This window comes from Oncorhynchus nerka, linkage group LG8, assembly GCF_034236695.1.
Source record: "Oncorhynchus nerka isolate Pitt River linkage group LG8, Oner_Uvic_2.0, whole genome shotgun sequence".
NCBI lineage: Eukaryota > Metazoa > Chordata > Actinopteri > Salmoniformes > Salmonidae > Oncorhynchus > Oncorhynchus nerka.
In genome coordinates, this window is record NC_088403.1 from 27,552,784 (window position 1) to 27,578,065 (window position 25,282).

At 45.3% G+C, this 25,282-nt stretch overlaps 2 protein-coding genes across 8 annotated transcripts; both read right to left on the reverse strand.

Annotated features, from left to right (window-relative positions):
* Window positions 1-61: 61 nt before the first annotated feature.
* On the reverse strand, window positions 62-15,540 carry LOC115133070 (gelsolin-like). 3 transcript variants are annotated; one of them, XM_065021613.1, is made up of 16 exons: window positions 15,243-15,540; window positions 5,806-5,999; window positions 5,491-5,645; window positions 4,915-5,076; window positions 4,431-4,580; window positions 4,175-4,264; window positions 3,933-4,065; window positions 3,458-3,762; window positions 3,041-3,174; window positions 2,710-2,800; window positions 2,272-2,442; window positions 1,756-1,930; window positions 1,481-1,602; window positions 1,182-1,259; window positions 854-914; window positions 62-715 (listed from the first exon to the last, which is right to left on the reverse strand). In XM_065021613.1, exons 1-16 carry the CDS (start codon window positions 15,278-15,280, stop codon window positions 546-548), a joined length of 2,229 nt encoding a protein of 742 aa, XP_064877685.1. In that variant the 5' UTR covers window positions 15,281-15,540; the 3' UTR covers window positions 62-545. The 3 variants fall into 3 exon arrangements, with proteins under 3 accessions (XP_064877685.1, XP_029521784.2, XP_029521783.2); XM_029665924.2 differs by lacking the exon at window positions 15,243-15,540 and adding an exon at window positions 8,129-8,303; XM_029665923.2 differs by lacking the exon at window positions 15,243-15,540 and adding an exon at window positions 7,147-7,309.
* A 545-nt stretch (window positions 15,541-16,085) lies between these two features.
* LOC135572903 (tetratricopeptide repeat protein 41-like) lies at window positions 16,086-25,282 on the reverse strand. Of its 5 annotated transcripts, none has more exons than XM_065021616.1 (10): window positions 24,280-25,282; window positions 22,914-23,559; window positions 22,605-22,781; window positions 22,244-22,434; window positions 19,204-19,804; window positions 18,794-19,033; window positions 18,358-18,555; window positions 17,543-18,153; window positions 16,361-17,190; window positions 16,086-16,228 (listed from the first exon to the last, which is right to left on the reverse strand). In XM_065021616.1, the coding sequence occupies exons 1-3, from the start codon at window positions 24,307-24,309 to the stop codon at window positions 22,639-22,641; spliced, it is 819 nt and encodes a 272-aa protein (XP_064877688.1). In that variant the 5' UTR covers window positions 24,310-25,282; the 3' UTR covers window positions 16,086-16,228; window positions 16,361-17,190; window positions 17,543-18,153; window positions 18,358-18,555; window positions 18,794-19,033; window positions 19,204-19,804; window positions 22,244-22,434; window positions 22,605-22,638. The 5 variants fall into 5 exon arrangements, with proteins under 5 accessions (XP_064877688.1, XP_064877691.1, XP_064877690.1 ...); XM_065021619.1 differs by having other exon boundaries at window positions 17,543-17,594; window positions 17,971-18,555; XM_065021618.1 differs by having other exon boundaries at window positions 16,361-16,861; window positions 17,003-17,190; window positions 17,543-18,555.

A 25,282-nucleotide genomic window follows, 5' to 3' on the forward strand; every position in this document is an offset into this window, starting at 1 on the left:
TGATAATCACTAAACCAAAGCCTCTTAGCTATTGACTACAATTAACAGAGCTGACAACTGGTATCGGGCATCATACATTTTATTTAGTTATGTGAATGTATTTGACTGCTTCCAGTTGTGCTTTGTTGAAGCTTTTCCGTCCACTGTCAGACATGACATATCCTTTGGGTCGTTATGGAAACTCAGTCTGCACAAGATTCTCAAACAGGAATATCTGAACTCTGCCCAACACGGCATGGTACAGAAGCAAAAAAAATCCTGTTGCATTTATTGCAAATGTAGTAAGATACTGCTAAAAAAACATTGGCTAACAGTATTAGTGTGTAAGAAAAGGAAATTACTAAACTAGTGTGGATTACATGACTATTCTCTCTTCAAGAAAACCATAAGATCAAAACAGCAATAGTGTGAAGAGAGTATATTATCCATCACAAATTGGTATCCATGGCAGTCTAACAGTTGAAAGGAAAGGGAATACCCAGTTAGTTGCACAAATGAGGCTTTGGGTGAAGTTGCCCCTAGGGGAAACGTCACCCTGGAGTGGTTCAGACACGGAGTCCAACCATGGCCCGTTCCATGGGATTACTGCTCCAGTACCCATGATCCCAGCCCAAGAACCAGCCAGTGAACGTGGGAGGCTCATGACCTTGCTTTAACTTCACTATGGGCGTACTGCTGTCCCGCTTGGTAGGGTCTGTCTCTATGTAACGAATGGCTGACCACAGAACAGGAAATAGGCAGGAGCAGTGAGGAAAGAAAGAACAGTTCATTTAATGAATCGGCATATTTAAATTCCCGTCTGCACTTTTATCAGGTAATTATGTGATCTTGTTTTAAAACCGCCATTGCTTACCTGAGGCAATACCCTCTGTCTTCTCCTCCTCATGAGCTTCACCTCCGATCCAAACAAAGATCTGAAGGGTACATGGAAAGTGTTAAGCGAATCAATAAGTGCATTATTAGCAAAAAACCTGAGGCACGTTCAGCAGGGTGCAACGTTTCAGAACGTTCAGCAGGGTGCAAAACGTTTCGGAACGTTCTGATCGAAATATGCTATGTAGAACATACATAACCCTCTGACATGTGGAATAAGGAATTGCGTTTGTTCTATTGGCATTTCTACAACGTTCGGCTGCTGAACGTGGCCCTGGTTGCACCTTGACAATCCCTCTACTAGTCACCTGTTCCCAGGTGTCCAAGAGCATGACATCATCTGGGGCCAGGTCTTCTTGTGTCATCTCCCCAGGCACCTCTTCAATCTGTGGAAATAGTATTGTGGCATTTTGACAACAGGCCAGGTCACTGCACATTCAGGAGGACATGGAAATGGTTTCCCACACTTATGTATAACATGTGGATCAAAGGCTATTTCATTAGCAGAGGAAACTGAATTTGTCCAAATGGATATTCAAATCATGTCAAACATGAAAACAGGAATGCAGCAGAGTGCTATACTACAGTTATAACAGGGCAGACTCACAACGAACTGGCCAGTTTTGTTGGAGCAGGCAAACAGGCGTGGTGGATGAACATCCATTTTGTTTTTCAGTCTGGCTGAGGTACGGTAGTCTGCTTTGCCTCCCAGAGCATCCCAAAAGTCATCTTGACACACAAACACAGACATACAATTGTGGATCTGGAAGAAGATGGAGCGGTTGGAAAAGCTTTGCCTTGTATCCTCATAATAAGTAACATTCTGTGGCTATTGGCTAAACACAATTTCCTAGTGAATTAGACTGCTGGCAGGGAACGTACCTGCTTCTTCACCCTCGGCCAGCTCTGAGGCTGAGACCCCTAGAAGGTCACTTAGCTTTTGAGCTCCATGCTTCTCACTGTCACTTGTCCCCTTTCCCACCCATATGAAGGAGGATGCCGGGGTCACCAGCACAAACACATCGTTGGAGTTCAGATTTGAGGCAGCAGCATCAACCTTGAGTGGAGAGAGGAAGAAAGGAGCCCGTTAAAAATACTGTACACTGGAGGTACTAACTACAGTTCAGCAGTAGCAAACGGACTGTAGTCAGCGTCACCAACCATACATCACAATGGCTGGCTACTCCATCTACTGGGGTGTATTAGTGTACACTGTAGCAAAGACATTTTGTGATGCCTTTCTTATTGGACAAGTTCAGATTAGTCCTTCCCCGTTTCAGCTTGTTTGCATCCGTTTGGATTCTAGTGAATACAGCCAAAAAGTAACCAAATAGATGTACCTACAAAACATATTTTATTGAGATTTTCCCACCTCACCTTCCATCTCCTGTTACTCACCTCTATGGCACGTGTGCAGCCAGCAGGGTTGGACCGCACCTGGAACAGCTGTGTGTCTGCAGCCTGGGCCTGGCCACCCTCTCTGGAGGTACCACCTTGGTGCACTACCATCGGCTGCCCCCCGAAAAGACTCATGAGGTGGGCAGGCTCCTTACCCTGGATCACCCGCACCTTCATCACGGTAGAAACAGACAGAAAATCAGAGCGAGTCAGATACCTGGCTTTAAACCTTCCCTCATTTCCATTTCATTTTACAGACCAACGCTCTGACCCTGTTGATATCCATGACCATGGAAACGTATTCATATAGATTCAGCGTCTGCAGACAAAACAACTGACTAATATTGTTCAATTCTGTAATCCAGTGCGTCTTGATTAAAAATGATCTGGACCGTATTATGCGGGGCAGACTGCGATAAATCAAAACTATCCAGTCACCTGTACTGCTCCTCCTCCCAACTCGTCATCCAGCTGAGCAGCCAAGATGGCCGAGGCACCAATTTCATCCTGGCTAGAATCCACTCCTTGCCTGTGAAGAAGGAATACTTTTCAAGTGCTATTAACATACATTTATGCTTAGGTTATATCATACAGTATATAGTTGGTTTAGATGCCTCTAATACAGTATGTAACAAAAGCCCTGGTGCTCATAAATGATGAAGCCTACTGTAACGATAGAAGGACGCTAGCAGTCTTTGCTGTAAGACTATGCAATAACACACAAAGCTTCCTGCTGTTGCTTCCAGAAGGATAATCTCCATTGTTTTACCATATGTAGATGACCTGTCCGTTACGCCCTCCATGCTGGTAGTTGTAGAGGATGATGTAGCTGTCTCCCCCATAGAATCGTCCATAAGTGGAGGGCTCCACGGGCACCTTGTCAGCGCCCTCAATACGCCAGATCTATGGAGGTTAACAGGTAAACACAGCTCTTACTAGTAGTAGTCGTCCATGAATGGAAAAAAGGTAACACCCCTTGCAGCTCTTTTCTCAAAGGCTTGTTTGTGAAATTGTGACACCTTTTTGGTGGGTGTGCAGGCCCACAGTGGTAACCCTTAGGGGCTGTATGTATCCCTTTACTGAGGACACATGACTACCCTAAACCTTGAAACACAATATTTAAGGGTAACTACCATCATACTATATGGTGTTTACTGAGAAAACCCCAGAATCCCCGCCAAAAAACCTGCTTCTCTCCATTCCCCTCGTCCACCATCCCATGCTGAGCCGCCATGGCATCCGAGTGATGGAGAGTGGAGGCATCGAAGGGCACCTTCTTGATCTTGGCGATTTTGTTGGACACGTAGGCGGTTCCCAACCCCACTGTATGGTCCGCGTCACGCCAGATTTTGAAGAACTGCTTGAACAGAGGGGTCTCCCCATTCTCAGGTAGGATCTGGACCTGGGTGTGTTTCGGGTAGCCCATCTTTGTGATAAACTGTTCGGCAGCACTCATCACTGCACTTCTCTCCTCTTTGTTAGCGTCCTTACCTGTTTTTATTCCAAATAAACTCATGATTAAACTGCAAAGGCAGAAGAACTAAGTGACTTCCAGGCACAACAGTATTCAAAAGTAGTTTCTAATCTAAGGGAAGATTAAAGCTTGGGGTTTTACAGTCAAAATAATTCATAGAGACCAGCTGCTGAGAAGAAACCAATACCTTTCCAGACAAAGATCATGCCATTGGGGCCATTGTCCAAGATAAAGCAGTCACTTGACTCCAGGGCATTCTGTGAAAACGGGTTCTCCGATGCTACCATATCCACACCCATATCCCCACTGGCATTAGACACCTTTTGGAAAAACATTTCAATTTAATATTAGTATTTGAAGGTATGCTCAAAAACAGCTTATTACATCATATTTAACGATTCAATTGTTTAATTAGAAAATGGATCTGACCTTGTATAATTTTGCCAGCTTCCTATTGGACACGTCTGTATTTGTGTCATCTGCATTTGCCTCAGGCAACTCGGGTTTGGGTCCAAGAATCTGGAACGAGACTACGAGTCAGGCATCTCAAAGAAAATTATCATAATTTATGTTAAAAAGGTAACTAACTATAGATGTTTATTGGGAGCATATAAACAATGGCATGATTTGAAGTGTATAGGAATGAACTATTTTTTCATCCCTTCCTCCTCATTGAAAGACCCACCTTCAACATCTTCCCACATTCTGCCCCCTCGTCACATATGTACAACTCAGCCCGCCCACATCGTTCATTGTCACGGATATCCTTTGACACCTGAGTGGCCTTCAGCTTCTCAAAGTTATTGGCCTTGGAACCACACCATTGATAAATCTCCTGTAATACAGACAAGTGAAGACTATCAGTACAGTGGACCAAGTGTAAGTGTAGCTCCTCTGCCTGTCGACTATGTTAAAGCATACCGCAACGTATACAAATTATCTTTTACATTATTCATGACCAAAACAGTATTGGTTTCAAAGTGGATTACTTACAATAACAGCTTACTAACATGAGCAATGACTATACACTCTTAGCCTACATTGTACAAAGACAATTTCACTCAAATCTGTAAATAATGTCACTAAATTAAACCAGTATATATTTCCTTGATTTGTACATAATGTAGATAGTTTGCTGTAGAAACTCTTGTAGATTTCAGTGAACTCACGTTGCCCAGGTCGAGGATAAAAATGTCTCCCAGGTTGAAGCTGTCCCAACTGACTGCTACCTCTGTGGCTCGAACCACACGCCGACCCCTGACCTGGAGCACACGCTGCACCATAACCTCATTGGACACCACGTGCTTGAACCCTGAAGACACACCCCCTTTCTAAGGTAAAGATTGGGAAGATAATCAACAAGATAAGTGGAGGAGATCTTGAGGTAAGTAAATACATTTAACAAACTCATTGAATGTCAACATTCCAGTAAAAAGCGTGAGCTGACGCACACCCCAAAATGATGGTGGAGGTGCTGGCTAACGGAATAGTAAACTGTGTAAAAATAAATACATTATCACATACTCTATACATACAGTATGCTCCCAACAATTTAACAGGTAAACCAACGTTTTGGTTCAAAGTACCTTCTACCCAGCACACAGTTCCTTTTTGCATAGAAGGTACTGTGAACACTGAAGAAGAGACTTGCGTGCCAAAATGTTGATTTACCCATTAAATTGTTGGGAGCATACGCAGACTGTGTGACTTCCTTTGTTTCTTTTTTTCTCGTTTTTAAACATTACCATGTACTTCAGTCCAGTTTTGAAGTAGCCTGAAAATGTTCTTGACTCGTAACCCTGCACCTCACGGTACTGAATAGGTTTGCCACCCAGGTAGTCATCTATTTGGATGGTAAAAATGGCTGCTGCTCCACTCTCATCTTGTGTACAGTCATCTCCTGCAGGACCAGAGAAATAATGATTTCCAACATTATTTTCACAAATAATGGAATGGATTTCAATTGTAAAAGTGCATAAGCACACATCAGTGGGCTGAAATGTACAAACACTGTACAGCATTTCAAGAAATACAGTCATTTCGACCAGATCAAGTTTTACCTTGCCAGAAGTGAAGGTCATACTGTAGATGCCCAGAACGTTGCTTAATGGTATTAAGAACAAGGTATGCGTCCCCTGAGTAGAACCCGCCATACAGACTCTCTGGCACGGCCACCAGGTCCAGACTCTCAACTCTCCACACCTGGAGGCCAGGCTTCTTCCCGGCCCTCTTAAACTCAGGGTGGTGCGCCATGCTAGAAAGACATGGGGCAGGAAAAACATGCCATTCAACTTACGATACGTGTCCCTAGGATAGCCTGGAATCCAGACCTGTTTGTGATAACGTTCCACTCCGAACTGAGAGAGTTAGGGATCGTGTGTCAGTTAATAGTTCAAATAAGGTCTGTGGAGAGACACAGCAGTTAAACCAGAGATGTTCTCTAATGTTGATACAGGTTTTGATTTCACCACTCGCTCGCAAATGTTTATTCTATTTATTTAACCTTTATTTGCAAATAACTTGTCTGAGCAGAGAAAGAGATGAGGGAGTGCTCTCATATCTCCAGCCAATCAGTAGCTTTAGTCTCATGTTGCCCAAGGGCTTTCTCCATTATCCTCCCCCACGTGATACACTAGGCTAGTTGCCTCCCAAAAAACAAAGAGGGGTGAGGGAGTTTGTTTTGTATGGGCCGGTGCCCCGGCTGGGCAGAGTTGAAACATTTTAGACCATTCCATTGGTCCTTAAGTGAAATCTCCACCCAACCAGGGCACCCTGCCATGCAAAACACTGGCCCATTGTTTCAGCTGGTAAACATTTGTTTCTTGCCTGGCTACCAATCCACCTCACTCTGGCCAAATGCCTCACCCACTAACATTTATTCTCCATGATGACCAATAGAGCAGTCAAATTACATTCAGTATGAGTCATCAGGCAATATTTTCCCCCTCCTACAATAAAACAACCTTCTGCATGGATGATGTTCTCATGTCAGCTGATAAAATGTAATGTAATCTTTGTCCAGGAAACTGGCCCTATATCATGACTAAGGCTTATCTTCCAGTTTATAAACGTCTCAGGAAACCTCTCATGAGATAAGGTAATACCTGAGGGAGTGACTCATGACTACCCAACATCGCGTAAATTAACATTTGAGAAGATAAGGAATTCAATTAAGAAATATTTTCAAATGTAGAGAACTGTATACAATTTAAATTGTCACATTTATTCAACATCCTATTAGAACATCTTAACTTTGTTTTAACAAAAACCCACAACGATATCATTGTTGTTTTTGACTTTCAATGAGGAAGGCAATCAAGAGAATTGGAGAACATAAGCGATTCTAAAGTTGTAAACGTTTAATGACAACGCAAATCTGAATTAAAAACAAAGTAACCTACCTGGTGTGTAATAATAAATAAACGTTTATGCTTGTCGTTAGCGGCTGGTATCAAGAGGTTGCTCAGCGATAAAGTGACAACGCGCTTCCGTAGATTCTGGTGGATAAAATGACTGTATGGGCGACTCCCTTCTGCACCAGGTACAGGTAACTGCCCAAATAAAGGAAACGTCAACATAAACCGTCTTAATAGATCGTTGGTGCGTTTAGACAGCCCAGTTCTGATAAACATTTTTTAACCACTAATCGGTATTTAAAACCAATCACAAAATGTGTTTTTCAGAGCTGATCTGATTGGTTTCAGATTGGGGTTTCAGGTGGAAATGCAGCCGATGACCAAACAGCTCCAATGCACTTGGCATAGATTCTACACTGGTCTAATATTCTATTGGAGGGATGCTACACCATTCTTCCACAATTTGGTGTTTTGTTGATGGTGGAGGAAAACGCTGTATCAGGCGCAGCTCCAGAATCTCCCATAAGTGTTTAATTGGGTTGAGATCGGGTGACTGAGATCGCTATCCCTAGTGTTTAAAAAAATCCTATAGTATTCCAATAAAATAATTATATTAGAATCCAAAAGAAAGATCCATCAGATCAGATTGTATCCTTTTGGGAGTCCAATAGGACTGGTTCCAAAATTTCAGTAAAAAAAATCCTGAATCCAAAAGAAAATCCTATAGTGGAGCGCCCCGTATTATCCGCTATTCAACAGCGTTTCAGAAATATATTACCTTCAACAGTGTTATCTTGTGATCAAGCCATCAATGTTTTGAGATTATTGGAGTCGTAAAAATGTTTGCTAACGGGTTATCAATTAGCATGATTGACATTTCAGTGGAAATACTACTAGGCCTACAATCAACTTTTTGATAAACCGTTCAGCAAAACAATATTATCGGCAAACCAGTTATTTGCCACTTTACTATTCTATTCAATTACAAGATATCAGTTGAATTTTGATCAAAAAAAGAGACACCAACCTCGTATTCGAAGTGTGTACGAGATAGTTTGCTAGCCTTCCAGTAAAACTAAATATTAATTGAAGGTCAACGTTTCATTGCGTAGGCAGGTGTTGTGCCGAAAATCTCCCCCCTGCCAGCAATCTGCAACCCTTCGCGTGAACGCGCACACACTCAGTTCTTCATTGCCGAGGCTTGCTTGCTTGCTAGTTGAGATTTCACTAGTAATTTCTGCTATTTTCTGTTTGGCTATTTGTTTCAAGTGTATTAGTCTAGAAATAAATCTCTTTGCCAAAATTCGCAATCACTCCCATGTCTTATTCGACTAGTAGTTGTTCTGAAATGTTTATTGCTTACCTACATTATATTTGCCTACAGAAGTTTGCGTACACTTAGGTTGGAGTCATTAAAACTCGTTTTTCAACCACTCCACACATTTCTTGTTAGCAAACTACAGTTTTGTCAAGTCATGTCATGGCTTTAGAAGCTTCTGATAGGCTAATTTAAATCATTTGAGTCAATTGGAGGTGTACCTGTGGATGTATTTCAAGGCCTACCTTCAAATTCAGTGCCTCTTTGCTTGACATTATGGGGAAATCAAAAGAAATCAGCCAAGACCTCAGATTTTTTTTTAAAGACACCACAAGTCTGGTTCATCCTTGGGAGCAATTTACAAATGCCTGAAGGTACCATGTTCATCTGTACAAACAATAGTACGCAAGTATAAACACCATGGGACCAATCAGCCGTCATACCGCTCAGGAAGGAGACGCGTTCTGTCTCCTAGAGATGAACGTACTTTGGTGTGAAAATTGCAAATCAATCTCAGAACAACAGCAAAGGACCCTGTGAAGATGCTGGAGGAAACAGGTACAAATGAGTCCTATATCAACATAACCCAAAAGGCCGCTCAGGAAGGAAGAAGCCACTGCTCCAAAACCATCATAAAAAAAGCCAGACTACGGTTTGCAACTGCACATGGGGACAAAAATCATACTTTTTGGAGAAATATCCTCTGGTCTGATGAAACAAAAATAGAACTGTTTGGCCATAATGACCATCGTTATGTTTGGAGGAAAAAGGGGGAGGCTTGCAAGCCAAAGAACACCATCCCAACCGTGAAGCACAGGGGTGGCAGCATCATGTTGTGGGGGTGCTTTGCTGCAGGAGGGACTGGTGCACTTCACAAAATAGATGGCATCATGAGGGGGGAAAATTATGTGGATATATTGAAGCAACAATCGGTCAGGAAGTTAAATCTTTGTCGCAAATGGGTTTCCAAATGGACAATGACCCCAAGCATACTTCCAAAGTTGTGGCAAAATGGCTTAAGGACAACAAAGTCAAGGTATTGGAGTGGCCATCACAAATCCCTGACCTCAATCCTATAGAAAATTGGTGGGCAGAACTGAAAAACCGTGTGCGAGCAAGGAGGCCTACATCCTGACTCCGTTACACCAGCTCTGTCAGGAGGAATGTGCCAAAATTCACCCAACTTATTGTGGGAAGCTTGTGGAAGGCTACCCAAAACGTTTAACCCAAGTTAAACAATTTATAGGCAATGCTACCAAATACTAATTGAGTGTATGTAAACTTTTGGCCCACTGGAAATGTGATGAAAGAAATAAAAGCTGAAATCAATCATTCTCTCTACTATTATTCTGACATTTTACATTTTTTAAAATGTTGTGGTGATCCTAACTGACCTAAGACAGGGAATTCTTACTAAGATTAAAACACCAGATACTGACTGTTACTTTTGATTTTGACCCCCCCTTTGTTCAGGGACACATTATTCCATTTCTGTTAGTCAGATGTCTGTTAGAACTTGTTTAGTTTATGTCTCAGTTGTTGAATCTTATGTTCATACAAATATTTACACATTAAGTTTGCTGAAAATAAACGCAGTTGACAGTGAGGACATTTCTATTTTTGCTGAGTTTACAAGTCAACATGAGTGCATATCCATAATCAGTGAACTGTTATTTTTTTCTCTATTATTATAAGAAAAAATGTATAAATATATAATAATATAATAAACAAAACTGACTGAATGTGCCTCCATGAAGAATCCCCTCCCCAATAGGTCCCTTCACCCTCAATAGGACACCCCCAGCACCTCCACCATCCCCATCAACCCTAAATAGGACACCCCCAGCACCTCCACCATCCCCATCAACTCTCAATAGGACACCCCCAGCACCTCCACCATCCCCATCAACCCTCAATTGGACACCCCCAGCACCTCCACCATCCCCATCAACCCTCAATAGGACACCCCCAGCACCTCCACCATCCCCATCAACCCTCAATAGGACACCCCCAGCACCTCCACCATCCCCATCAACCCTCAATAGGACACCCCCAGCACCTCCACCATCCCCATCAACCCTCAATAGGACACCCCCAGTACCTCCACCATCCCCATCAACCCTCAATAGGACACCCCCAGCACCTCCACCATCCCCATCAACCCTCAATAGGACACCCCCAGCACCTCCACCATCGCCATCAATCCTCAATAGGACACCCCTAGCACCTCCACCATCCCCATCAACCCTCAATAGGACACCCCCAGCACCTCCACCTTCCCCATCAACCCTCAATAGGACACCCGCAGCACCTCCAACATCGCCATCAATCCTCAATAGGACACCCCCAGCACCTCCACCATTCCCATCAACCCTCAATAGGACACCCCCAGCACCTCCACCATCCCCATCAACCCTCAATAGGACACCTCCACCATCCCCATCAACCCTCAATAGGACACCTCCACCATCCCCATCAATCCTCAATAGGACACCCCCAGCACCTCCACCATCCCCATCAACCCTCAATAGGACACCCTCAGCACCTCCACCATCCCCATCAACCTCCCCCCACCCCCAACCACAAAACACAATAATGATAATAGAAATTAAAATAAAAAATATATACCAAGAGATATATACACATACATACACACGTACAGTACATATACATCAACTTATTCACGGGACACTCAACTTGTCTATTTTCCTACATCAGATATGGATGATTTCCACCTGGATGACAGCACATAATCAGCAAGACGGCGATGCTCTTCATCCGAGGGAATGCCTGCCCATTCTCAGATGTTAGATAATCCGAGATGATCACGTCATTTACATTCCAGCCCTAACCGGAATGTTCTGCTTCTTCCGCCACACCATCCAGCGATGCCCCCAAGATGCTAAATCAGAGCGTTGTCAGCTCCAGATTTGACAACTTCAACTCACACCCTGCTGGACTGCCTGCATTCTCGGATTCCCCTCCACTGATTTGCACCCTGGACGGGCTCCCAATTGCAGCTCACATTATGTTCAGGATTCTAATTCTAGTCTACAGGGCCAGAAAATGTCCAGCTCCTTAATACCCCTCGGCCTGGATAAAGTGCTGTACTGTTGTTCTTTCTCTGTAATCTACAATTGTGTCATTCTTGAAGTTGTCTTCTCTTTAAGGATTCAGTGGACAATCACCAAGACTTGGCTGTGTACTGTTGCCTAATTGGTTGAATGAGTTGAGCTGCAGGCATCATAACTGCAAAGTCCCTTGCTGTTTGTAAATGCTGATTCAATCGCCACTTAATCAAAAAGCACTTTGATACGGATTTACTTTTGTACTAGGAATACACTTCTACCTGTTGCTCTGTTTATAATAAAAACATATGTTTGTTGTGCTTTGACTCTAGCAGTGAACAGGTTCGGTAGCAGTTTTCTTCTTGTCATATGGCATATAATATACTGTATATGTTACATTTTAGAATATGGTAGATTCCATCATGAAATACAACATTTACCATAACATGTATCGTTTCAGCATATATTGTACAAATTGATAACTTAAAAATACATTTGATTTGCTTAAGTTGCATTGATCCTCCCCTGATCCTCTTTATTCTCCTCTGTCCTTATTTCTAAATGTATTTAACCTCAAATGATGCAACAGGTGTTACGTCCATCGTTAAATAAAGACCAAGGTGCAGCATACATTTTTTTTTAAAATTATAAATGTTCCACCAAAAACAATCAACACCGACCGTAAAGCTAAGCGTGCAAACACATGCAACAACCAAAGACAAGATCCCACAACTGAAGGTGGGAAAAGGGCTGCCTAAGTATGATCCCCAATCAGAGACAACGATAGACAGCTGTCTCTGATTGGGAACCATACTCAGCCAACAAAGAAATATAAACATAGACTTCCCACCCTAGTCACACCCTGACCTACCAAATAGAGAATTTAAAGGATCTCTAAGGTCAGGGCGTGACAACAGGTTTGGTTTGTCTTTTTAATCATAAGATATGTTATTGTCTTGCCTCACAGATATCATGATATACAATAAAGACAGAATGAACTGATTTATTTTCCATCACTTTGGCTTGTCCAAAATCCAACGTATTCCACACACACACACACACACTCATTCTTCTTAAGGTGATATGGCTACACTGCTATGAAAAACAGACTGTATATTATCAACGTCACAGTTGTGGATTATAAAGATTGTATTTACATGTTTTTGTGTTATTGTGTGCTAGTATTATCTTTATTTTCTTAAACATTACAAAATGCTTCTAAAATAAATGTTTATTTATACTCTAATTTGGTTTTCTGTGGCACACACTACTGGCCAACATGAGCTAACAAAATGATTATGAAGTGTGTCAGGCCTTGCAGTCCCAAAATAGAAAGGGGGTGAGGGATTTTGGCCAAAATCCTCCCCCCCTTCTAATTTCCTTAATTTTGTCACTACAGTCAAATACTTTCTGTGGCACACATCAGAGTCACATACATTCTATGGAACAAACTTCATGGCAGGATAGGCAACCGAAATGAATAATGAATGTATGTGTGTTATATTAAACAGAGGGAGTAAAATGTAGGCAATAAACATTTCAGAACAACTACTGGTCGAATAAGACATGGGAGAGATGACGGAATTTGGCAAAGAGATGTACTTTTAGATTAATACACTTGAAACAAATAGCCAAACCCGAAAACTGCAGACATTACTAGTGAAATCTCAACTAGCAAGGAAGTCTCAGCAATGAAGAACTGAGTACATGCGTGGAGGAGAATTCTGACAGGAGGGAGATTTTCAGCCAAACACTCATACTGCCAGAACATTGTCATAGCCTTTCTGCAATTTTAGCCATCGCAGACTTTCTCGACAGAACTGAAGCAAATCGTACAATCTGGCCAAGCTGATATTATGATTTTAATCACACAGTGTGACAGGTAATAATCGTAATAGACTGAATCTGACGTACAGTGTGGGAAGGCCTTTAACCGGAGCGCAATCTCCATATATTTACCTACTCACACCTCTCAACCTAATCAACACACCACCACAATATGGGACGGATTCAAGGTTGCAGGTTCATTTGCAGTATGACCAATAGAAAAATCCTCTCAGATTTTGGAACTAGACTCCTATGGGATTATATCCTATAGGATTTAATCTACAAGAAACCAACAGAACAATCCTATCAGATTTTGGTACCAGTCCTATTGGACTCTTTACCATTCTATCCTATAGGATTCCAATACAAGATACTAATATACAAATCCTATCCGATTTTGGAACCAGTCTTATTGGACTCCTGTAGGATTTGATCATTTTATCATTCATCACATAAATGGCCACAAACTCAATCACATCGGATCATTGTTTTTGCCACCACTGTTAGAAGCAGGTGCGCAAGCCGGCTGTGTAACATGGGCCTCTGCTGGCTGGACTAAAACAACATTTTCATCCTGAAGTCGTCTGACCGCCCACTGCCCGCCCGCAGCATGAACCATTCCGGCCGCATTGATGTATTTGATACCATTCCACTAATTCCGCTTCAGCCACCACCACGATCCCGTCCTCCCCTATTATGGTGACACCAACCTCCTGTGACACACACACACTCAATTCTACACAAACATAGACACACACACACATATATATATATACAAACATACAGACCTTTGAACTTATGACCCAAACTCTACATTACATGGTAAGGTCCAAACTGGCTTAGTCCTACTTCACAGCATCTGTAGCATGTTGCTCAATTAATGCTTTCGCTCACATCGTTTACTAGTGCTTACAATGGTTGATTACATCACTCACTTGACTAGAAATACTATAAGTATTGCCTTCTGAGATAACAGAAGAAACTAAAAAGGGTCGATTCATTTGACAACATGAAGTCAAATCATTTGGTTTCTGTACAAAATAGGGGCCATTTCACTCCATGTAAACATGCAACAATTCTATTTTAAATTATATGGAAAAAATAAAAACAACTGATTGGTATCAAAAGTGGTAAAAAAATAAACACAATTCAGTGGTCACCATGAGAGCAGTCTTCTCTAGATCTTTCTCTTCTCTCTAGTGCCTCCTGGCAGAATAAGACACTGTCTCTCCAGCTCTGTTCTCCTCCCTGTGCCTGACCTGTCTGTCTCTCCAGCTCTGTTCTCCTCCCTGTCCCTAGCCTGTCTGTCTCTCCAGCTCTGTTCTCCTCCCAGTCCCTGGCCTGTCTGTCTCTCCAGCTCTGTTCTCCTCCCAGTCCCTGGCCTGTCTGTCTCTCCAGCTCTGTTCTCCTCCCAGTCCCTGGCCTGTCTGTCTCTCCAGCTCTGTTCTCCTCCCAGTCCCTGGCCTGTCTGTCTCTCCAGCTCTGTTCTCCTCCCTGTCCCTGGCCTGTCTGTCTCTCCAGCTCTGTTCTCCTCCCAGTCCCTGACCTGTCTGTCTCTCCAGCTCTGTTCTCCTCCCTGTCCCTAGCCTGTCTGTCTCTCCAGCTCTGTTCTCCTCCCAGTCCCTGGCCTGTCTGTCTCTCCAGCTCTGTTCTCCTCCCAGTCCCTGGCCTGTCTGTCTCTCCAGCTCTGTTCTCCTCCCAGTCCCTGGCCTGTCTGTCTCTCCAGCTCTGTTCTCCTCCCAGTCCCTGGCCTGTCTGTCTCTCCAGCTCTGTTCTCCTCCCTGTCCCTGGCCTGTCTGTCTCTCCAGCTCTGTTCTCCTCCCTGTCCCTGGCCTGTCTGTCTGACCAGCGGTGTGCATCTCTGTGTGTGCAAAGGGGATCCAATCTCTCTGTTCAAAGCTGTTACTGTCCGTTCCTCCAGCACGTACCTGCCTGGTAGGTGGCACCAGCCTGCTCTATGCAGCATTTGGGTCCTGTCTATGGAACGAAAGCCCGGTGCTGAAGAAGGACTGGGTTTGAGTTCTGAGATCAGGTTTCTGATGTCACTCTGTGGCCCAAACACTGTGGTCTGGAAGGCAGACCAGGGCCTGGGAAAAGAAGACAGTTGGTTTGTCTGTTGATGTAGTTCAGGTACTCCACTAGTTCTGGTTTCAGTTCTGGCTGTGTATTGCGGAACTTGTTGGATGAGGCTGACAGGAATCTCTTTCCAGAGAGGTCCAGAGGGGTGTGTGTGGTGCCCCTGTACCAGGCCAGGTGGGAGTGGAGGGGTGCGGCTGTGTTGGGTCTGGTCCCACTGCTTAGTCTCCTAGTGGAGAGGTGGGAGAGGGTTCTGGAACTGAAGACCCAAGTGGTCAGAGGTCTCCAGGATTCTGTGTTTAAAACCCTAAAAGCACAAAGGTCAACTCCGTTAGATCCAATGACAATGCAAGAAGGAAATGTTAGCATTTTAAATTGTGTAGGAGCTAAAGAAGGCTTACTGTTGTAAGTCTCTGGTCAGTATGTGATCAGACCCCAGGAAGCAGATGTACAAGTCCAGAGCTCTCCGCAGCAGTTCAACAGCCTCTCTAATCTCTGTATTACCAGAGCCATGAAATATCTGCCTGCCTGCCATGACACACACAAGCTAAACATATTACACTCTGCGTAGTTGCTAACAGTCTAAAAAAAAGTGTAAGAATGATTGAGAGTTGTGGTGCATCTGTTTGAACAAAGGAACTAATTACCAAGTTTGACCAAGGTGCCTGCGAGGCTGCATCCCTTCGCCTGAAGACATGGCGATGCGGGGGGACAAAGCTTCATGTCCTGGTCTTTGACGTGCACCGTGTGTCGATACAGCTCCACTGCTAGCCTCTGCCTCAACACGTCACATCTTCACCACACTGTGACATTCATATACTGTGACTGACTGAGTAAACTACATAGGAGGGGATGGGAGGAGGAAGAGGGAGAAGAGAAGAAACTACTGAGGAGACGATGGAGGACACAATTAATGATGAAGAAGAGGAGAAGAAGAACCAGAAGAACACTAGAAGAGAGGTAGTCTCACCCTGCTGTGTCAGCGCAGGTGTCGGCCAAGATGTCTGCCAGGCACTCCTCCACCTCCACCACTAGAGGGTGCTCTCTACCATACCAGCGCCTCCTGGTCTTCCAAGGCAACCTGGAGGTGCTTCTCAGCACCATGTGGGTCTTGCAGGCTGAGTCTGTCACATACACATTTTTTTTTAAATCATCCCATTAATCTTAGCTTGCCTAAATTGAGACATAGAGTATCAAAAGTCATACACGTGGGTTTAGGTCTAACAACAGAAAAAGACATAGAAAGACCTGTAGCTGAACCTATGAAGTACAGAAACGTCACACATGAGACTATCCCCATTTATGCTATTTAATACACAGCTGTGTATCCCACAGAGCAGTGATACAGTGGCGTCAGTACACAGGTGGAGTTTGTGGTGTCCCATATTGATGATGTCACTGAGTATCTGAGAGGCCTCGATGGTTCGGACGCCTGCAAACAGCAGCTGGCAGAGCACACAAAGCAACTGACCTGATAGGGGCGAAACAAGAAATACATATCATTTCAGCACACTAAAAGCATTTACTTACGTGGTGAATGAAAAAAACACATCATCAGGTTGCTTATTTAAAACCATGAGACCCATATTGCCCCAACTCTCTGGACAGATACCCTTTCCAACAGTGATCCTCTCATGTCTCTCAAGGCAGGTAGCGGTGTGAGTCTGGGCGGTCTCCAGAGCTGATCTACAGTACGTCTCTGCCTCTCTGTGCTGGTCCGTCTCCATAGAGCTCAGCCAAAGTCTGCCGCGCTGTCAGCAGTAACATCACACTCTCCCTGTTTCTGTCCTGCTCACCAGCCTGAAATGACAGGAAATTGGGAAGCAGAGCGGTCATTTCAGCAGGCTGTATGAAAGCCTTTCATAACTGAGTGAAAGTCTATACACTAAGAACATAAAATGGTATTACTAGAGCAATTACAGTGTTAAAGCGAAGTCTTAGCATCGTGGCTCGGATTTAAAGGGACAATCCACTCAAAACTATCTTTTGTTCTTTTTTTAATTAGTCCACTGTTGATATAGTCCCGAAATATTTTGCATGTCAGCAGTTAAGTTTTATTTTGCATCATCATGGTGATGTAGCCAGTATCGACAGAGGACTAATGAAAGAAGATACAGTTTCCCTTTAACAGTGAGTGGTGGGTCTAACTAACCTGTGTGAGGTTGTTCTCAGCCTGCAGTAGGATCTGCTCTGCTTCCCCCTTCCTGTTCAGACAGAGCAACAACTCAGAGACCAACAACTCCACTCTCCCTTTCACACCTGGATCCCACTGACAACCATCTTCTACAGGTGGGGAACAAAAAAACAAAAACAGTCATAATCACTGGTCACATAGGATCACTGATGATGACTGGTAACAGATCACTAAAGACATCGTCAATAGTCAATTTGTTATCAGTGAAGAATAATAACCGTTGCCGTCACTTTGGGCCTCAGTCATGAAGGCCCTGTTGCTGTGTACCTCTCTCGGCTCTGGTTTGAATGGAGATAATAGCTACATTATTTACGGATGCTATCTCTACAGTTTTGTGACATTCAACGCTGAATGCGTGTTGAGATGTGTAACCATGATGCATTTACCTGTATATGTAGCAGGAGGGAATGCTCATCGCCCTGATTGGATAAGAAAACGAGGGTGGATTCCCTTACCCAGCAGGCTCTGGTACGAGGTGTAGGGGTCATAACCTCTGAGGATCAGGAGAGTCCAGTACCTGACAACATCCATTCTCACTGTCTCCTGTTATAGACAGGTGCGCTACAGTCCTCGGGTCAGATAGTAAGTGGATACCGTTATGTAAACAAATGATGGTTAAACATGCGAATCTGTAAACTGATATAAAGGCTCACCCAGTTTAAGTGTTAGGTTAAATATATGATGACAGTTCATCTGCGGCTAAACTATTTTACCCAACAGTAACTGTGTGCCCCTAGTGTCCTTATGTGTGAAGTGTATATCCATGCTCTTACTGTGGCTCTATGAAGAAGGTGTGTAGCTCCCTCCAGGCCTCACTCTGCTCCAGGTGCCAGGGGAGCTCCTCCAGGATCTGAGGCCAGCTACAGAGCTCCCTGCCCTGCCTCTGGAAGAACTGGGCCAGGCTGAGATGGTAGCCCCGTCTGGTCCTCCTCAAGCCCCCTGAACTTTTACAGGGACGGACCCCCACAGATCTAAAAATAGAAGTGGAAGTGGAAATTAAATGATTGGTCAGTTGGACTCCTTAGTGAGAGTCCAAGAGCTCCACTTACATGCAGATACTCCACTTTCATTGTTAGACAACGATGATCAACCAAGTAAAAAGCACCACCATATTGGAAAGACCAACAAATGAAGGCCATTGTAGAATGTCCATTCTATGCTTTCTATTTCTATGTTTGTAACTTCCGCTCCCGTCTGCCACTCACTCACTCAGCAGGAGGAGGTCCATAGCTTGGCCCAGTGATTGGTGGGTGAGGCTCAGTGTTCCATTGGGTCTCTCCTGTACCCAGGGCCCAGCAGCAGTGCGGAACCGGGCCCACTCCAGAGGTAGAACCCGTAAGTACCCAGGGTAACCAAGAACCTCCAGCAGGACCAGGACCTGCTCCTCAGTCAGCCCAGCATGGGAGAGGTGAACGAGGCAGAGAGCGTCTCATATCCAGTCTCTGAGATCTGGAGAGAAGGAGGCAGTAAAGGTTAGATACAACCATTCATCAGAGTGCCATAACTAACCATGTTAATTCTTCACCTTTATTGAGAAAACATTAGTGGTTATTCTTGCTGTATGGCACTTTAAAAAAAAATCACAACTGAATAACTAAAGAGGGTAAAGATGATCCCACCTATGTTGGACACCTGAGAGGTAGGTCCTCCTGTTCCTTTGGCTGGACTGGCCGACCCCGCCATAGTCATTGATCCAGCGCTGGCTGGACTGGCCGTACCCTCAATGACTCCGCCATAGTCATTGATCCAGCGCTGGCTGGACTGGCTGTACCCTCAATGACTCCGCCATAGTCATTGATCCAGCGCTGGCTGGACTGGCCGTACCCTCAATGACTCCGCCATAGTCATTGATACAGCGCTGGCTGGACTGGCTGTACCCTCAATGTCTCCGCCATAGTCATTGATCCAGCGCTGGCTGGACTGGCCGTACCCTCAATGACTCCGCCATAGTCATTGATCCAGCGCTGAATCACCTTGGCTCACAGCGCTGCCATTGAATCCACTTCCACATACTCCTCTATCAACTCCTCCTCCTCCTCCGTTCCCCTCAGGATGCCGCACATCTGCAGCTCGCTAGCCACCACCGCCAGGAACAGCGGCAGGCGGTCCATTCCCAGCCTGGTAGTGGTTCCCAAGAGGAATTGCAGCAGGGTCCTGTGCGGCTCCTGGCAGGGCAGGGTAAGGTGTTGGAGGGTCAGGGAGCCAGCGTCGGTCCTTCACCTGACAATGAATGAATAAACATTAGGAAGTCATGTTCACTATATTAAGTAATATGCTTTGTTATTCATCTTGATTTATTTGAACGCTATCAATGTAAAATACACTGTACAAGAACCCCCACTGGTAGTGGTCTGGGCAAAGTAAGGCATTACCACCTGCATTGAGAGCCCGAGGGTCCCGGTCAGTCTGTCCAGTGCGTACAGTACCAGAACACAGAGTCCCAGAGCAGCCGCAGCAGAGAAGGCCTGAACCTAAACATGACCTGGGCTTTACATGGTGCTGCAACCCCTCGCTCCACTCAGCCTGGGGCCCTAGTACAGAGACACAATAACAACCCCTCGCTCCACTCAGCCTGGGGCCCTATTACAGAGACACAATAACAACCCCTCACTCCACTCAGCCTGGGGCCCTAGTACAGAGACATAATAACAACCCCTCGCTCCACTCAGCCTGGGGCCCTAGTACAGAGACACAATAACAACCCCTCGCTCCACTCAGCCTGGGGCCCTATTACAGAGACACAATAACAACCCCTAACAACCCCTCCACTCCACTCAGCCTGGGGCCCTAGTACAGAGACATAATAACAACCCCTCGCTCCACTCAGCCTGGGGCCCTAGTACAGAGACACAATAACAACCCCTCACTCCACTCAGCCTGGGGCCCTAGTACAGAGACACAATAACAACCCCTCACTCCACTCAGCCTGGGGCCCTAGTACAGAGACACAATAACAACCCCTCACTCCACTCAGCCTGGGGCCCTAGTACAGAGACAGAATAACAACCCCTCACTCCACTCAGCCTGGGGCCCTAGTACAGAGACACAATAACAACCCCTCACTCCACTCAGCCTGGGGCCCTAAGTACAGAGACACAATAACAACCCCTCACTCCACTCAGCCTGGGGCCCTAGTACAGAGACAGAATAACAACCCCTAACTCCACTCAGCCTGGGGCCCTAGTACAGAGACACAATAACAACCCCTCCCTCCACTCAGCCTGGGGCCCTAGTACAGAGACACAATAACAACCCCTCCCTCCACTCAGCCTGGGGCCCTATTACAGAGACACAATAACAACCCCTCCCTCCACTCAGCCTGGGGCCCTAGTACAGAGACACAATAACAACCCCTCACTCCACTCAGCCTGGGGCCCTATTTCAGAGACAGAATAACAACCCCTAACTCCACTCAGCCTGGGGCCCTATTACAGAGACACAATAACAACCCCTCACTCCACTCAGCCTGGGGCCCTAGTGCAGAGACACAATAACAACCCCTCACTCCACTCAGCCTGGGGCCCTAGTACAGAGACACAATAACAACCCCTCACTCCACTCAGCCTGGGGCCCTAGTACAGACACACAATAACAACCCCTCACTCCACTCAGCCTGGGGCCCTAGTACAGAGACACAATAACAACCCCTCCCTCCACTCAGCCTGGGGCCCTAGTACAGAGACAGAATAACAACCCCTAACTCCACTCAGCCTGGGGCCCTAGTACAGAGACAGAATAACAGTAAATGTGGAGCCTTAACAATGACTTAAAGGGAAATACCACTCAAAAACAACATTTTGATATTTGTTTCATTAGCCCACTGTTTATATAGTCCCAAAATGTTTTGCATGTCAGCAATCAAGTTAAGATATAGAACTTTCAAAATATAGAAAGTGTCACAGTATGATGCGTCCACTAATGAAACAAATACCAAAATATTGTTTTTTTGTGGAATTGTCATTTAAAAAGTTTTCCTCCTGGGCTGCACTAAAAGGAAATACTAAAAGCACTATTAGCCTCTTTGTCTATGGCCGTCTGTTTATGCCATGGCCATGTGTGTCACTGAACCTCAATGCATCTACATGTATGACATGGTTGGTGTATCTTGTAGTTTCTTGTTTGCTGTTTCATTGTTTTATCATGTTGATTTGTTTATTGTTTGTTCTCAGGGCACCATTGAGAATGAGACCCTGGTTTCAATTAGGCTCCCCTGAATAAATCAAATGTATATATACATTTTTTTAAATACCACACTAGTTACTTAGAAGAGTGAGATGAGAGGGAACCATCGGTCTGTCTCACCAGTCTAGACCAGACGGTGGTGTGACCAGACGAGTGGTGTGACAATGTTGGACCTTGTTTCTTTCTTCGGTCAGGTCAGTGTTGTTTTTCTCGCAAACTAAATACATATATATATATTTTTCAAGTCAGTAAAGAAATACATCTTATCTAGCAGTAAAGGTTATATTCACAGGAAAAGTAATTGAGTGTAAACACATTTCTGAATAAATGTCAAATTGGGAATGTAAGTATACAACAGTGCTATAACGGGTTACATTTGGAATTGATGGGTTCGATGACAGAAGTGTCATATGTTGATGTCACTGTAGTCATTTCTAACCCTCTCAGACATAAGCAATTACACTCTGGAGTGTTTACCATAATGGGCCAGGCGAAGCTCAGTGGTGATGTCTCTCAGTACAGATCTGATATCCACACTGGAGCTGCTGATTCCACAGAGGTGAGGGATGGCCAGGATTCTAGGATTCTTCTTCCGGGAACTCCTGAAGCAACCCCTCTCACCACAGAGCATCAAAATAGACCCCTCAGAATCACGTTTGTCATGGTCACTGAAGGCAAAAGGAAATAGGGTGGACAGTAAAAATGTTTTTCATTGCAAAAAAAATATCTGAACACTATGAATGCATAACTCCATCTATCTGCATCTACTTTTAAGTATGGCAAATCTCACGGTAATTCATCACTGATTCCAGCTTAGTGTGGTCACCAAAGTTCTTACCCTGTTAACTTAATGGTTGAATTGCTTGAGGTTGCTAGATGTCAGAATGAGTGAGACAGGCAGTAAATGTGTTGAGTTCCTCCATGACGGCAGCGGTCTGGGTGGAGAGGGCAAACCAGCGACACAGAGCCTGGACAGCACCTTCGTGATAACATCTATCAAGGGAGTCCAGGAGGCCTAAAGAGCAGGGGAGAAAGCACTGCTTTAGGGCTTGGAAGATCAGGCAGACCACTGAAAAACACAATAAATATGAACTGGACTGAGCTACGTTAGTCATCTTCGCTGTCTTTTCAAAGCTGGTTCACTTACCTGAACAGGTTGGCTGCTGGTCCAGGGACCCATAGAGCTGTTCCATGAGGCCCCTCCAGTCCCTCTTCACTAGGTCCACCAGATCCTGCAGCGTTCTGAAGAACCTTACAGGTTGCAGGCTGTCCACTACCCTGTTATTCACCTCCCTGGCTCTGTGTCTCTCCTCCTCTGTCTGTTTGGAGAGCATGCTCAGCAATGACCTCTGACCTTCATCTGTGTACCTGTCTTCATTCTCCTCTTCCCCGTGGAAAGAGTAGTCCCTGAAGTAGAAGAAGCCGTGTCTGGTGTCACCCATCAGGGCTGCCTGGGTGATCTGCAGCTCTGTCAGGGAGCACTTCTGGTTCCTCCCTGTGAGGACCCAGGTGTAGCCTCTCTCCACTGCAACATGCAGGTTCCTCTCCACCCCAGAGAGGGCTTCTCGTTCTGGACCGGCAGCAGGGAGAGGTGAGGGGTCCTGCTCCGGCCTGGAAAGGCCGTATCGGTGGCCCAGGAGGCAGAGGAAGGAGGAGGAGCGGGTGATAAGGTCTAGGCTGATCTTCAACTGCTGGGAGGAGAGGGGGGTATTATTGTCAGGGAGGTCGGAGGGACGATGGCTCCCCCGGTCAACCCACTGGGTGTCCAATGGTCTGAAGCAGGTGCCTCTGGCCTGGCAGAGAGACATTGCAAAAATCAGAAACTTTCTGTCCAAAAATGATGCAGAAAAATTAATCCATGCTTTTGTCACTTCTAGGTTAGACTACTGCAATGCTCTACTTTCCGGCTACCCGGATAAAGCACTAAATAAACTTCAGTTAGTGCTAAATACGGCTGCTAGAATCCTGACTAGAACCAAAACAATTGATCATATTACTCCAGTGCTAGCCTCCCTACACTGGCTTCCTGTCAAAGCAAGGGCTGATTTCAAGGTTTTACTGCTAACCTACAAAGCATTACATGGGCTTGCTCCTACCTATCTCTCTGATTTGGTCCTGCCGTACATACCTACACGTACGCTACGGTCACAAGACGCAGGCCTCCTAATTGTCCCTAGAATTTCTAAGCAAACAGCTGGAGGCAGGGCTTTCTCATATAGAGCTCCATTTTTATGGAACGGTCTGCCTACCCATGTCAGAGACGCAAACTCGGTCTCAACCTTTAAGTCTTTACTAAAGACTCATCTCTTCAGTGGGTCATATGATTGAGTGTAGTCTGGCCCAGGAGTGTGAAGGTGAACGGAAAGGCTCTGGAGCAACGAACCGCCCTTGCTGTCTCTGCCTGGCCGGTTCCCCTCTTTCCACTGGGATTCTCTGCCTCTAACCCTATTACAGGGGCTGAGTCACTGGCTTACGGGGGCTCTCTCATGCCGTCCCTGGAAGGGGTGCGTCACCTGAGTGGGTTGATTCACTGATGTGGTCATCCTGTCTGGGTTGGCGCCCCCCCTTGGGTTGTGCCATGGCGGAGATCTTTGTGTGCTATACTCGGCCTTGTCTCAGGATGGTAAGTTGGTGGTTGAAGATATCCCTCTAGTGGTGTGGGGGCTGTGCTTTGGCAAAGTGGGTGGGGTTATATCCTTCCTGTTTGGCCCTGTCCGGAGGTGTCCTCGGATGGGGCCACAGTGTCTCCTGACCCCTCCTGTCTCAGCCTCCAGTATTTATGCTGCAGTAGTTTATATGTCGGGGGGCTAGGGTCAGTTTGTTATATCTGGAGTACTTCTCCTGTCCTATTCGGTGTCCTGTGTGAATCTAAGTGTGCGTTCTCTAATTCTCTCCTTCTCTCTTTCTTTCTCTCTCTCGGAGGACCTGAGCCCTAGGACCATGCCCCAGGACTACCTGACATGATGACTTCTTGCTGTCCCCAGTCCACCTGGCCGTGCTGCTGATCCAGTTTCAACTGACCTGAGCCCTAGGACCATGCCCCAGGACTACCTGACATGATGACTCCTTGCTGTCCCCAGTCCACCTGACCATGCTGCTGCTCCAGTTTCAACTGTTCTGCCTTATTATTATTTGACCATGCTGGTCATTTATGAACATTTGAACATCTTGGCCATGTTCTGTTATAATCTCCACCCGGCACAGCCAGAAGAGGACTGGCCACCCCACATAGCCTGGTTCCTCTCTAGGTTTCTTCCTAGGTTTTGGCCTTTCTAGGGAGTTTTTCCTAGCCACCGTGCTTCTACACCTGCATTGCTTGCTGTTTGGGGTTTTAGGCTGGGTTTCTGTACAGCACTTTGAGATATCAGCTGATGTACGAAGGGCTATATAAATACATTTGATTTGATTTGATCCAGGTGGGGGAACACCTGTGTTCTCAGGTAGTACGGAACACAGCACGGGTTGGAGAGGAGCAGTGATAGGAGGGGCGGTGGACCGGCCTCCCTCTTGTGGGTC